At 25.3% G+C, this 16,307-nt stretch overlaps 1 protein-coding gene across 10 annotated transcripts in view; it reads right to left on the minus strand.

The window, feature by feature from the left end:
* LOC100214966 (fibroblast growth factor receptor 4-like) overlaps positions 1 to 16,307 on the minus strand; it is a 92,686-nt gene that overhangs the window by 23,736 nt on the left and 52,643 nt on the right. For all 10 annotated transcript variants that reach the window (XM_065805927.1, XM_065805928.1, XM_065805931.1 and 7 more), the window contains 5 exons: positions 14,539 to 14,602; positions 13,508 to 13,564; positions 5,533 to 5,750; positions 3,474 to 3,530; positions 1,353 to 1,446 (listed from right to left, as the gene is read on the minus strand). In XM_065805927.1, coding sequence (XP_065661999.1) covers positions 1,353 to 1,446; positions 3,474 to 3,530; positions 5,533 to 5,750; positions 13,508 to 13,564; positions 14,539 to 14,602 — 490 coding nt within the window. The remainder of the gene's footprint in view (positions 1 to 1,352; positions 1,447 to 3,473; positions 3,531 to 5,532; positions 5,751 to 13,507; positions 13,565 to 14,538; positions 14,603 to 16,307) is intronic.

Here is a 16,307-nt window from a genome sequence, read left to right on the forward strand (position 1 = left end):
ATGAGCTGTTTCTCTATGTTATGTTATAACATTCTGATTCTAAAATATAGGACATACAAGAAAAATGCATGAATCTCCAAATTAGAACTAGATATAATTTCGTTTTCAACATGGATTACCTCTATAGAGTTTATATATTAGGAAAATAAAAATAATAATTTTCAAATGTCATTTGAAATAAAGCATTTAAAAACAAAAAATCAAAAACTCAATTATCAAAATTTATTATAAAATGTTACTTCTTTTTTTATTAAATTTTAAGAGGTAACATTTTACGAGGTAATATTTTACGAGGTAACATTTTATGAGGTAACATTTTAGGTGGTCTCTATTCTAAATATGGTGGGCTTTAACTCAACCTAAATTTGAAATTTTACAAAACGTAAATTATGACGCTTTTGATTTTCAACTGACAATATTTGATTTTTATATTTACACCTAATTATGTTTCAATTACTAATTTATGTTGTACTACTAATTTTTAAACTTACTAAATTGTTGACCTACTGTATTTTTGACCTACTGATTTTTCAACCTACTGAATATTCTACCTAATATATTTTCAATTTTATAACTATGCTTTACCGGTATGTATTTTGTATAGTTTATTGTTGATTTGAATACGAGCCAAATTTAATCAGCCTTGGCGCAGTAATTAAAATGCTGGTTTCAGAATCAGAAGGTATAAGGTTCGATGAATGCTTGGAAAACTTATTGATTGTTAATTAAAAAGAAAAAAATTTTGTAGTTTAAAAAAACTACGTTAGAAACACAGACCAGATAATCGGTTGGAAATTAATTTATCTCAAATCGGTTGAAAATGAAAGTCTATTTTATAGGTCGAAAAATAAATCAGTCAAAAAGGAAAACGTTATAAATCAGTTTAAAATAAAAAAATAATTTAGGCCTTACTAGGTTACCTGTAAATTAGTTCCACTTTTTAGTAGATCTTCTTTTTGTAGAACAACTTAATACGTTTGAGATTTTTGTACGTCTAACTATCTAACACGACATTTTACAAGGTAACATTTTACGAGGTAACATTTTATTAGGTAACATTTTATTAGGTAACATTTTATGAGGTAACATTTTATCAGGTAACATTTTATGAGGTAAAATTTTATGAGTTAAAATTTTATGAGGTAACATTTTATTAGGTAACATTTTATGAGGTAAAATCTTATGAGGTAACATTTTTTGAGGTAACATTTTATAAGGTAACATAAAATGTTACATCATAAGCTTAAAATGGTTAAAAAATTATAAAGTTTCATAAAAAGAATTTTGAAAAGTTACAGAAAATTCATATAATAATTTTCATAACATGAAAAAAAAAAAATTAAATTTCTTACATTGTGTTGGAGCAAGTGGAACTTTTATTATTAAATAATCAGAGACATTTGCTGGCTGATAAGAATCTATTGCAGTACCAGTAAATGCATAAAGCTATAAAAAATAGGATTCAACTAATAAGTCTATACACAGAATATTTTTTAATCGATATATTTTGAAATTTTGATATTGGAATCAAACATTAAAATCAGGATTGTTTTAATGATAGCTGAACCAAACAGCCATCAGCATGAACAAGAATATATGCTATCAGCATGAACAAGAATATATGATCAGCATGAACAAGAATATATGCTATCAGCATGAACAAGAATATATGCTATCAGCATGAACAAGAATATATGCTATCAGCATGAACAAGAATATATGCTATCAGCATGAACAAGAATATATGCTATCAGCATGAACAAGAATATATGCTATCAGCATGAAGAAGAATATATGCTACCATCATGAAGAAGAATATATGCTACCATCATGAAGAAGAATATATGCTATCAGCATGAACAAGAATATATGTTATCAGCATGAAGAAGAATATATGCTATCAGCATGAACAAGAATATATGCTATCTGCATGAACAAGAATATATGCTATCAGCATGAACAAGAATATATGCTATCAGCATGAACAAGAATATATGCTACCATCATGAAGAAGAATATATGCTACCATCATGAAGAAGAATATATGCTATCAGCATGAACAAGAATATATGCTATCAGCATGAACAAGAATAAATGCTATCAGCATGAACAAGAATATATGCTATCAGCATGAACAAGAATATATGCTACCATCATGAAGAAGAATATATGCTACCATCATGAAGAAGAATATATGCTATCAGCATGAACAAGAATATATGCTATCAGCATGAACAAGAATAAATGCTATCAGCATGAACAAGAATATATGCTATCAGCATGAACAAGAATATATGCTACCATCATGAAGAATATATGCTACCAGCATGAACAAGAATATATGCTATCAGCATGAACAAGAATATATGTTATCAGCATGAACAAGTATATATGCTATCAGCATGAACAAGAATATATGCTATCAGCATGAACAAGAATATATGCTATCAGCATGAACAAGAATATATGCTATCAGCATGAACAAGAATATATGCTATCAGCATGAACAAGAATATATGCTATCAGCATGAACAAGAATATATGCTATCAGCATGAACAAGAATATATGCTATCAGCATGAACAAGAATATATGCTATCAGCATGAACAAGAATATATGCTATCAGCATGAATATATGCTAGATATGAAGATATATGAAGACATAGAATATATGCTATCAGCATGAACAAGAATATATGCTATCAGCATGAAGTAGAACAATGCTACATTTTATGTATCAGGTTATACTAAGAAACACAAATGTAGAATTTGAAAATAACACTAATTAAACTGATAAAAGGTTTTAAATATACATGTACTTAGCCTGCTATTATTGACGGTGGCATTGTTGAAATTTATGATACCATGATATTATCATTGCATAACTAACCAGTTATAAAGTAAACTTTATAACTGGTTAGTTATGCAATAAACACAGTAAACCACCAGTAAAACACAGTAAACCACCATTATGGTATGATATACTTTTCAATTATTACTTCAAGTAAACAAACATGTAACTTATTGTTGATCATGTTAAAATTTATGTGAGATTTTGATGACAAATCTCAAAGTATCTTCAAAAAATTTTTATTTAGTTTTTTAGAAACTTCTACCATAAATGAGCATACAAAGTTACAAAAATATAAATTTGAACAATTGCTTATTATCCACATTAATAATTCAATTAATATCTTAATTATTATTTTATAAAAGCAACAATTTCAGAACTAAAATTATTATAACAATTATCATAATAGTTCCAGAATTGAAAAAATATTTATGAATAACTTAATTTGTATTAAGTAAAAAAATAAAAAAAGTTATGAAAAACTCAAATTGAATTAATTTTAAATCATTTCCTTTTAACTATAAACTTAAAAAATGTATTAATAACCATTTTTAGATGTTTCAAATATTAAAAGTATAAGTTAAATAAAAAAAACAGTATTGAGCAAAGAAAATATGCTCACATAAACACCAAGCAATATTCCTGGAGTTACCATAGTGATCTCGAAGGATAATGCATCCTAATAAACAACAAATAAATATAATTAAAAAAAAAAACAAGTTATATATAAAAACTATATTTACTTATAAAACATGAAAAAAACAAAACAAATACCTAATAAAAGTTAAAAACAAATAAATGAGGATGATAAACTCATTTTTGATCATTGTTGCATAAAATAAAAGTTATAAAAGACAAGGGATAAAAACCTAACCGGTTCCTATCATGCAGAAATTCGAATATTTAACTTTAAAACTTTAGATACTATATCACAAGTCAAAATCATTATTAAAAAAAAATTAAAACTAGTGTATTTATCATACCACATTTACCAGCATATTTATTATTACCCATTTATGTCAAAAAGGATAGAAAAGGATTAGGGAACATTCTTGGGAAACTATTGATAAATTGTAAATCTAAACTTCCCAAACATATTTTCCGAAACCCAAGGATGAATGTCTAAATCTTTTAACTCCACCAAAGGTAAAACTTTGATTTTTTTGAAAGTTTTTCTTAGTTTTATTAATTACATGGTAAGTTTAAAATTCTTCAAAACATTCTTGATTTTAGAATGTTAGAATGTCTAAACATTCTTAACTTTAGAATGTTTAAAAGACTTTTCCATAACGTTTAAAAGACATTTAGAATGTAACTTTAAAAATAAAAATGGCTTCTAGATTTAAAAAAAATTATTGTTTCTAACAATTTTAATCTAAGAAAAGACAAGAAACAATACAAATATTGTTCAAAAATATTATTATGCAAAAGTGGTCCCTTTAAAGTCTTCCAAAATTTAAAATAGATGTCATAAACTTTATCTATAAATATTATTTGGAAACAGTAGAGGAAAAATAGAATAAAGATACTTTAAGTAAAAAAAAAAGAACTCTAGTATAGATTTAAACTTGATCTTAATCTGTAAATTAAAAGCTTTAACTCAAAAGAAAAAGATATTAAGAAAAAAAACAACAACAACAAGGACCTTTTGAGTTTATTAAACTTTTTTAAAAAATCCACAATTTAAAAAAAATGATTGATTGCATACCATCTAAAACAAAAACAATAAACTAATCTAATAAATATATTTGGCATCTAGGTTAATTTAAAAAATTACAAAAAAAGGAGATTGCATGCTTAACATTTTCAACATCAATTTACATCAGTTATCTGTATGAAAAATAAAATTTGCAAAAAACTTCAATATTAGTTGCAACAAGTATGCATGCAATTATGCATCAAGAATTCGATTTGTTTGAAACAACTAAAAATTGCACAAATTAGATATTTGCCCAAATTAGATATTTGCCCAAATTAGATATTTGCGCAAATGAGATATTTGCACAAATGAGATATTTGCATAAATGAGATGTTTGCACAAAATAGATATTTTCACAAATTAGATAGTTGCACAAATGAGATATTAGCACAAATGAGATATTAGCACAAATGAGATATTTGCACAAATGAGATACTGGCACAAATGAGATATTTGCACAAATTAGATATTTGCACAAATTAGATATTTAAATATATTGCATTTTAATACGCTTTTTTAATGTTTTTTTAAAAAGTCATAAAGAGTTTAAAGAAAAATAAGCATAAGAAAAAGTTTTTTTAATTATTTGTATTTTCTCAAAAAATACTTTTCTAAGAAACAGTACAAACAATTTATGATATTCCAGGAAAACAAAAGGTTCAAGAATTATTTATCCTTTATAATGATGCCAAGTTCACATATAAATGTTGCATATATAGTTACTTGCTTTTTACAATAAAATTAAATAATAAAAAAGTAGAAACTTTCTGGAAATCAGGCATGTGTAGTTGTTGAAAATAAAAGGGTTAGGCAAACTAAGCAGGTTGTAATGCGGTTATCAGGTTGCAAGTGGTTCTAAAGTAGTGTAACTGTTGAGAAGATATTTTAAGAGCTTTTGGTTATTAACACTATATTTAAAATATACACTACATAACAAATTAAAAAATAAAAATATAAGTTGAAAATAGTAAATATAACCTACAGAAGCAATTATTTTTTCTGTATAATTTTGAAAAGGAAACGATGTACTTGAGAGTTGACCATACGCAATTTTATACTGTGTTATTGGAACTGCAAATAAAGGTTTGATCCATAGAACTGTAATGTTGTAAAATTGGAGGCTAGAGTTACTATCAAACATCTTGACATAGAATAGATCACTAATCATAAAATTCTTGGTTATTGGTGGAACAGTGAGTTCTATAAATACAAAAATACATTATGTATTGATATTACATTAACAAAAATCATTTATCATTTAACTGCTAAATAATCCACATTTACATTTGTATTAATCAACAATATTAACTTATAAATGGTAAAGCTATGTAACTTCAAGTAAATATTAAAGAATATATCTTTTAAATTAAATTTGTAAGCAAGTTAATTTTGATGACAGCAACAATGTTAAGTCAATATTTTTGCGAATAAAATCTGATGAACCACAACTTTCAAAACTTTTGAGGGGATAAAATTATTGTTTTTAAAATTTGATTAAATAAAAATAAGTCATCAATCAAACTTTAAAGTTTTTTAAATTTGTTAGCTATCATAATCATCATTATGTTTTTACCATCATGAACATAACGAATGAATGAACAAAATTATCTTTGTTTGTTGTTGTCTCTCAATCTCAAAAATCAATTCAAACGTAATCATTTTAAAATTCAATTTGAAATCTCAAAAGTGACAAAAAAAGAAAAAAATTCTTCATTTAGTTAATGAATAAAAATAACTTTTAATAATGATAAAACCAGATGTATCACAATATGAAACCTCTTTGAGAGTCATTGCAGATAGTGTATTAATTTGAAATATCAGATGGTGTATTAATTTGAATAAAATAAACTTTTTTTAAGTAAAGATAGTGTGGTATCATAAGAACAAGTGTGCTAAAGTTGAGGGAAAATTAAATGATATTTCTTTTGCATTCTTTTATTTTTGATTTTAAAACGTTTTAATGAATGTATAAATGGATGTTTGAATTATTTCCAGTTATATTGTAAATGATAAATTCATATGTAATTTATGCATATACTTTTATGTTATGTTTTAGTGAAAATATAAAACTTGAAATAAATTTACATTTTTTAAAAATTAAAATTGCTAAGATTCATTAAGGATAACATGCTCGATAACATGGTTAAAGAAGTTTCATGGGCTATAAAAAAAAACAAGTTTAAAATTTATAGTAAAGATTTAGTAATAATTTAAATAACTTTAATTAAAAGACTTAATTAAAGTTATTTAAAGTTAGACTTATTTAAAGAAAAAGTAGAAGTCAAGTTTAATACACATAAAAAAAATAAACAACTACCAAGATATTTACCCTTCTTAATAAAAGACAGAAGTCATGGCAAGAAAATTAAATTTTAGTCTTGGAGATAATCAAACAAGCTAACGTTGCAGATTTGGCTGAAAATATTGTTTTATTAAAAGTAATTTTTGGTTTTAGCTTTTTTTCATAAGTACAGCAACTTATTCCAACATTAATAAAACTTTTATATTATTAATAAATTTATTATTAATAAATCTTTACTATAAATTTTACTATTTTATTTACTACTTTAACTTTATTATTAATAAATCTTTTTAATAAAAAAGGCAAACTATTTCTTCTACGCTAAAGGTATTTCTACTAATATACTTTATAAAACAAACTTGTTAGCTTTAAGTGTACATGTGGTAGTGGTGTAATGGTAGAGCGCTTGCTTGGTATGAAAAAAATTCAAAGTTCTTTTACTGCGAATTGTTTCTTAGCCCATCAGCCTTCTCTTAAATGATGCCCTACTCAAAATTACATAACTTTAAATAGTTAACTACATAGTTAAATAACTTACATAAAATAGTTATTAAAGTTAAACCTAAACCGAAATGTTGTAAAACATTTTTATTTAATTTAAATGATAAATTATAGCAACTTCAAAAATGTTACAAACTTTATTCTTAGAACCTACAGTGTCTTAGAAACCTCAAAAAATGATACAAACTACATTCTTACAAGCTGCAGTGTCTTAGAAACCTTAAAAATGTTATAAATTTTATACTTAAAACCTACAGTGTCTTAGAAACCTTAGAAAATGTTACAAATTTTATTCTTACAACCCACAGTGTCTTAGAAACCTTAAAAAGTGGCCAAAAATACATTTAACGAAAAGTAATTTTTTAGCTTAAAATTTTTGTATCTATTTCTTAAAACATAAGAGTTATTGTTTTGATAAAAAATTTATTTTAAAAGTTATTTAAACTTTTTTTCTGATAAATACATATTTTAAATAAGAAGTGAGTTTTGCAGACAATATCTCATGTTTTTAACACAACAAAAAGCCTCATAAAAAATGGTATTTTATCTCTTAAAATATGGAAAATAATTTTAAAACAGAAAAGTTACAAAGAAAAAAAAAAAGTTTTAAAGCTAGAAAACAATTTTTTTTAGAGGATTAAAAAAAAATTATATTTGCAAAAAGTTGCCTTAAAAAAATGCTCTACCTAGTTCCACCCTAATTTTTTTTATCAACATCTCACTAAAAGTATATATAATTTATTGTTATAACATCATTAGTAAGCAGATCATTAAGTACTTATAGCTAGTATGTATTTATTTTAAACCAATAACAAATATGTTCTAATTAAAGACATCTAGATTTTGTAATTGCTTTTGGTTAGGGAGTTGTTTTTATATATAAATATTACATTCTTTATCCTATTAAATATAAATCTTGAGCTAGAAATATAAAGTAAACATAAGAAAGTTAAAAAAAAACTATTTGTTGTGTATAAATTTTTATGCAATAATACTACAAATTTGATAGTAGAGAAGTATTCCTGGTATATAATACCTCAAACTGCACACAAAATGCTGGAACATGGGACTAAGATTTCAGAAACATTGAAACTGGCAGATTTTATTCAGAAGAATTACAAGAAGCCTTCAACAAAGAAATTTGCAAAGTTTGATTAAATGGCAATGCAAAAATTTCAAGAACTAATGTGATGAGAAATCAGTTCAACCACCTTCTAATTAGGTTGGACCCTATAGTATCTTCAATGAGCTTCAAGAATTACAAGACAGAAAATGGCGGACAGCTGATGTTCTTGCTTCACTTGTTACAAATATTTTCGCCAGTTAACTAATGTCTTGTTTAACTAATGTCTTGTTTAACTAATGTCTTGTTTAACTAATGTCTTGTTTAACTAATGTCTTGTTTAACTAATGTCTTGTTTAACTAATGTCTTGTTTAACTAATGTCTTGTTTAACTAATGTCTTGTTTAACTAATGTCTTGTTTAACTAATGTCTTGTTTAACTAATGTCTTGTTTAACTAATGTCTTGTTTACTTTAATAATAAGTTTGCATTCACAAAATGTTTGATGAAGTAAGAATAGCTTCTCTAATAACATCAGAAAGACTCTTTATAAGTGTTAGAGTTCGTACTTCAACAAAAATTTTGTGTTATTATTAGTAATATTGTTTATTAGTAATACTGAATTTTTCAACTCTCTCATCTTCATTTAGATGTTTTTAACCTCTAGTCCATTTACTTGATACTCAATTAGATAATTTTTTTAACTAAGTTTTAGTTAAATTTGGCATACTTAATAGAATTTTCTGTTTTAAAATTCAGCATATATTCACATTCAAATGAATTTAATCAAATAAATATTATTTTAAATCATAATTGTTCCTCTTTGTTAGTTGTATTTTGATTATTTTTACTTTAAAAAAAAGGTGTATTATCAAAGCAAGACATTTTTGGATCTTTTAATTTTGCACATTTGCAATCCTCATTAAATTCTTGGCAAATTTAAACTCTCTCCATTTTAAAAACAGATAAAACCCTTTAACACCCACGACCGAATGCCTTGTTTAAAAATAATTAAAACTGCTCAACTTTTTTGAAAAATCATTTATAAAAGTTCATTTTATGTGGTCATTTTTATGACTTTTTCAACAAAATATCTTTTTTTTTAAATTCCACCTAATTTTTAATTCCACCGTTTTTTTAAAAATTACAAAGAAAAAGTTTTTTTTTAAATAATTTTTTTTTCTTTATACTGTCATATTTTAGTCATTTTCCCATATATAACAAGTGGCCTAGCAAGACATTTTTTTTGTGTGCATATTTATCACAAATAATTTTTGCCGCTTTTTAAGGTTTCTGAGGCCTGTGCAATGTGCTCAAACACATTTAATAGACTTCAATTGCAACACTTGTAAAATGATACTTTCTAATTGTGATTAAAAAGACTTTTAAAACTATTCTATCAATAAAACCATATATGTTAGTTTAAACAATATCATTAGGAAACCGAATGAGAAAATTTCATTTACTTTAGCATCAATGCAGGTATCAAACCTTGGATCTCTTGGTTCTGAGTCAGAACTCTAACCACTGCGCCACAGCTGCAGTAGGTTTAATATATAAATATTTGTGCCTAAGCAATGTATGTCATAAACACTCTGCACTTTTTAAATAATTTATATGCCGGAGGGCTTGCCATACACAGCATTATTCAATTTATTCGAGCTTTTACTGGTTTAAAGTTACATAACTGTTGACTAAACAAATTTAAATTAATAAACTTATAAAAGTTAATAAAAGTTAGTTAGGAAACATTAATATACTGATATAAAAATAAAAAAATCTTGAAGTTCTAGAGCCCTAACAATTTTTATGACAGGCAGGACTATGGACTGCAAGTCCATAGTCCTGCCTGTCATAAAAATAGTTGAGCACATCTAATATCTGCATCGATATTGAGTCTATTTCTTTTTTTAGTTTTAAGTGATAGCAAAGCTGAAAGTTCCATAATATCAGCTGCTTTTGTTGTTTCAAAAAAGTCCATAGTCCTGCCTGTCATAAAAATAGTTGAGCACATCTAATATCTGCATCGATATTGAGTCTATTTCTATTTCTTAGATTTCTCAGAATATTTTGTAATAGTAACAGTAATAATAACAAATATTGTAATTGATTGCCATAGAAAAACTGATTTAAAAGTTCCATGATATCAGCTGCTTTTGTTGTTTCAAAGAAATCTGAAGTCCTGCCTGTCATAAAAATAGTTAAACACATCTAATATCTGCATCAACATTGAGTCTATTTCTTTTTTTAGTTTTAAGAGATAGCATGGCTGAAAACCCAGCTTCACACAAAATTGATGTGGAAAAAGGAATAAGGGCTTTGAGTGTAAATGAATTCCTCATTTTCAACCAGAACATATTTAATGGTGTTGTTTGGAAGTGATCCTTAGCGGTAGTATCATTTTTTAACTCTATAAACTCTTCTTGTGTTTCCTCTTTCATATTTTTTACATCACAAGAAAATGGTGATATAATAAATTCACTGCTCAAAAGGTTCACATCTGGAAAATAGTTACCAAATTCATTAATCAAATTATCTAGGTGACAAACTATTTCTGTCTTTATAACTTTGGGAAGCATTTTATTTTCAATTCATTATTTAAATTTTGAAACATGATCAAATTTCCATTATTAATTCTATTCTTATACAGTTTGAGCTTTTTAATAAATGCTTTCAGTTTATCAGAGTGTGTTATGACATTAGCATTTTTACCTTAAAGTTGCAAATTTAACTTGTTAAAATGACCCACAATGTCCACAAAGTAAGCAGTTGTTATTTCAAAATTGTCAAATTCAAAGTATTCTACCAGCTCACTTTTTATTTGACATAATAATTCTTCCACTTCATTTCTAAGCTTAAAAAATCTTTCTTAAAAATTTCCAGCAGATAGCCATCACACTGAAGTATAAAATAATAAATCGTTGTGTTCAGCATCTAGGTCAGAGCAAAATTTTGGAAAAAGTCGAGTGTTGAGAGCAGAAGATTTTATATGATTCACCAATTTGACTAATTGATTAAATGCAGCTTTCAAACTACATGGAAAAGTTTTGATTGCCAAAGCCTGTCTTTGAATAAAGCAGTGTACACCAACTACATTTAGAACAATCTCTTTTACTCTAATCTGCAATCCAGACTTACAACCCATCATGGCAGGAGCTCCATCAGTAGTAATTAGCAGGAGCTAATCAGTAGTAATAACAAATATTTTGTAATAGTAACAGTAATAATAACAAATATTGTAATTGATTGCCATAGAAAAACTGATTTAAAAGTTCCATAATATCAACTGCTTTTGTTGTTTCAAAGAAAGAAGAGAACAAATATTCTTCCTTGAATTTGTTATTGTGAATATACCTACAAAATACAACTAATTGTGCCATTGAACTTACATCTGTGGACTCATCCAACTGAATAGAAAAATATGGTGATTCTTTAATTTCATTAATAAAAATTTCTTTAGTATTTGATGAAATGTCAGTTGATGAAATGTCAGTTGATGAAATGTCAGTTGATGAAATGTCAGTTGATGAAATGTCAGTTGATGAAATGTCAGTTGATGAAATGTCAGTTGATGAAATGTCAGTTGATGAAATGTCAGTTGATGAAATGTCAGTTGATGAAATGTCAGTTGATGAAATGTCAGTTGATGAAATGTCAGTTGATGAAATGTCAGTTGATGAAATGTCAGTTGATGAAATGTCAGTTGATGAAATGTCAGTTGATGAAATGTCAGTTGATGAAATGTCAGTTGATGAAATGTCAGTTGATGAAATGTCAGTTGATGAAATGTCAGTTGATGAAATGTCAGTTGATGAAATGTCAGTTGATGAAATGTCAGTTGATGAAATGTCAGTTAGCCTTCGTTTCACTGTTTTAGATATTATTTGTTTTTATACATTTTATAAATATATATTATCTATCTTCTTTACAGCTTCTTCTCCATAATAATTTAACGTTTTATTTTGTACGTGGAAGTATAACTTCTTCCACCAATGTGTGAGCTTTTTTGTTCTGTGCTATTACATATGAAACCTTATAAGATGCTTCTACTATATTCTTTTGATTTTGGTGAATAATCTCAGTTTTATCCAACTTACATCTCTTCAGTGATTCAAATTTTCTTTGGAAAAAATCAATATCTTTAGTTCGAAGATCAGGATGACACTTATTCAAGTGAATAGCAAGCTTTTAGGGTTTCATAGAGTCATTTCCAAGTACTTTATAACAAATAACACACTGTGGGTAGCTAATGGTTTCTTTAAGTAAGTAAAACCATATCTCATAAATTCATCTGAATATGACCTCTTTTTATTTTTTGACATCTAAAGTATTTAGAAAAGATTGTAAAACGCATATAATAACATAATAATTTAATATTCATAAATTTTTAGAAACATAATAATATAATATTCAATTAAGATAAGAGTAGTATTGAATTTTCATAGAAAATAACACAAATTACGAAGTAATAAATGAATTTATTACTTCGTAGTGGTTTGCAAGTTCTCGACGGTTAAATTGAATCTGTTAACACAAATTTTGTGTAACATAGTTTTCTAGCATAAATTACATTTTTAATTTAAGATTTAACTTGTTTCTGGACCCCAGGAGTCCATAGATCACTGGTTGGGAACCACTGTTTTAAAATAAAAATTGAATATGACCTCTGCCCAAAGATCCAATGTGATCTTTCATATAAACAATATAATGAAAAGTTTTTAGTCATCAATCTATCTTTAAAATTTAACTAAAAAAAGGTATGTAAATGATATAGTATGTAGATATGTAAATTATATCTTGGTTAAAGAAGATCATTTTAAGATTTTTTGATTAAAAGAGATTATTTGGAGAAGATTTAATGAAGAAGATTACCTCTACTAAAAAACTAATCGTGCAAACAAATTGGCCTTTATGTGTGTTTTTTGGGTACATGAGTATTTTCTTGGTTATTGTTAAAAGCAAAAAAAAAAAAATTTAATGTTATAATTTATTTTTTTGATCAAAAAACAATAAATATTCATTAATATCAAATTTATATACGACTCAGGTCAGTTTCTAGTTGTGCATATAAATAAAATTTAAAAAAATTACTTGGAGTGTTGCTTATAAGGCAATAATTTGGATCATAACTTGAAACATATTGACAACCTGTAAAAAATAATTAAATAAAAAAATTGTCCAACAAAAACATTTTCATTATGCAATAATTTCATCTATAAAAAAAAAAGATAATAAAAAAAAACATAACTTTGTTTGACTAAGTGTTTCACATTTTGCTAAAATGTTACACAATTTAAAGTCTGAAATATTGTATAAATTATATATTTGTGTATCATAATAAAAGTGTGTAATGTCATCAAAAAAAAAGTGAATCACAATATATAAAACAAGTGCAAAAAATCTTATAGTGAAAAATAAACTTTTTCTGGTTATTTCAGAAAAAATTAGATTTTGATAAACACTGTTATAACTATTTTGATTAATTTTAATCAAATTTGAAGCTATTTTAATCACAATTTTAAATTAAGATTAAATTAAAAAAAAAAAACCTATGTTAACTTATGTAGTTAAAATTTAATGACTCCTTAAGAAGTGTTATAAACTCAACAAAAAATAATTATCCAAATATGTTGTATTGTAAACGAAGATTTGAAAGCAATTATTAAAAAAAATTAAGGTTTTTATTTGTATTAAAAATATTGTTGTCTAATAATGAGCAACCTTTAATAATTGACTGATATTAATGACTATAGGAGTTAAAATCTATAGGAGTTAAACTATAGGAGTTAAAATCAAGGAATGGTCGCAAGCTCAATTTTACTATTGACTTGTTTAAATTTTGTTTGCAAACTTGTTTAATGTTAAAAAAATACATAGGTTGATTTTAGCAATTAACTTTTAACAATATATCAAGTTAAAAATAAAATAAAACTTTGATAAGAAATTAGGACACCAAGTTAAAAATGTTTAAACCTTGATAAAAAACTTAAATAACAAGTTAAAAAAGAAATCAAACTTTGATAAGAAATTGTTAAAAGATAAGAAATTGTTAAATTTCAAGTTAAAAAAAAAATTAAATCTTGATAAGAAACTGATATATCAAGTTGATAAAGAAATCAAACCTTGATATAAAACTGGTATTATAGTAGCAGTACCAACACTACATTGACCAATCCTTGGCTTTACCTAAAGAATTAAAATATTTAAACCATTACTTTAATTAGCAACAACTTTGTTTTTGTTTTTTAAACATTTAACTTTAAATATTATTTACATAACATAAAGATTTTATTCTACTTTTTCTAGAGTATTTTCTTTATAAAAGTTCTCTATCAAAGTATTTATCAAAGTAAACACAAACCTTAACACTGAAGGGTGGTCTCAAATCAATCCATTTAATTAAATAAAATTTTAAGCGGAATTTAAATGAAATCAAACAACATTGATTATATCATATATGTTATTTCTGTGTAGTAAGTTTATTTGATGTAAGACATCAAATAAACTTGAGAAATTTATCTTTTTACTTATTCTTATCTTCACAAGCTTTCTTGAACTTACTTTATCTTATCTATTTAGTGGTTTTAAATTTTTTTCTTTAAAAGTAATTGATGAATAAAAAAAAAGCTTTTCAAGTTTCCCAAAGCATTTACAATTTTTCCAATAATTTAAAAAGTTGATAAATGTAAGAGGTAGGTTATTGTGATTTCGGTTTTAAAAAAATAGGTAATTTGATAGCTGAATAAGTTCACACAATTTAAGGACTTTAGATAAAAAATAGAGCATACTACAGTTTGAATTAGTATAATGGTAATAAGTTCATTATAGAGCTTTAATTTTGGAGATGAGTTAGTCATGCAAGCTGTTTACATTGTGCCCAAACATGACAAGCATATAAGAGATGATTGTGGAAAATAGCATTATATATATTAAACAAAACTTCATGATTAACATAATGATGGATTTTTAAACAAAACTTCATGATTAACATAATGATGGATTTTTAAACAAAACTTCATGATTAACATAATGATGGATTTTTAAACAAAATTTCATGATTAACATAATGATGGATTTTTAGCCAACATGTTGCTCTATCTGCTCAATTTCAATGTCAAGTCTTGAAGATGCAATACAAAAGATAAATTAGAGTCTATTTTGATTTTAAGATATTTAATAGTTAACTAAATCTATTTTCTGCCCATTTAATTTGAAATTAATTGCTTATTTGTTTACATTTAAGCAGATTTAAATATAATAATTTCTGTTATTTCAAGTTAAGAGATGTTTTATTGAAACAAAGCCATTGAATAATATTAGCTAATATTACGTTATTATGAGCTTCTTTAAAAGTAAAAAAATTCATAATTGAAAAATTTTTTAAAATGTTTAGTCATTTTAAAAGAACTGTCAAAAAATTTTTTATATTTTAAATTATATATTTTTAACAAAAAAACTTTTAAAAACAAAATATACTTTATAATAGTTTCATTTTTAACTTAGTATCTAAAATACGACTTAATCAAAATAAAAATAATAGATACTGGTTTATTTAAAATTTTTATATTGACAGGTTAATATATACAGTAGTGTGCACATGTTTAGAAACTTTTTTCACTTTTTACTGCATAACTTTTCCAAACTTTCTTAAATAAGTTGGAATTTTACCAAATGTGCTCTATATTATTTCAATTTAAAATACAAACCACAAAAGTTGTAAAACTGAACGGTTAATTAACTTTTTATTGTTTTTTTGAAAAAGCTTCAGTGCAAAAGTTTAGAAACAATATTATACTCCGCATTTAAATCATGATTTTGTAAACAAAAGCAAAATTTAAGGCCAAAATATTTGTGAAATTTAATAATTAAATTACTTTGAGATATTTCAAAG

Source organism: Hydra vulgaris, chromosome 09 (genome assembly GCF_038396675.1).
Source record: "Hydra vulgaris chromosome 09, alternate assembly HydraT2T_AEP".
Taxonomy (NCBI): Eukaryota; Metazoa; Cnidaria; class Hydrozoa; order Anthoathecata; family Hydridae; genus Hydra; species Hydra vulgaris.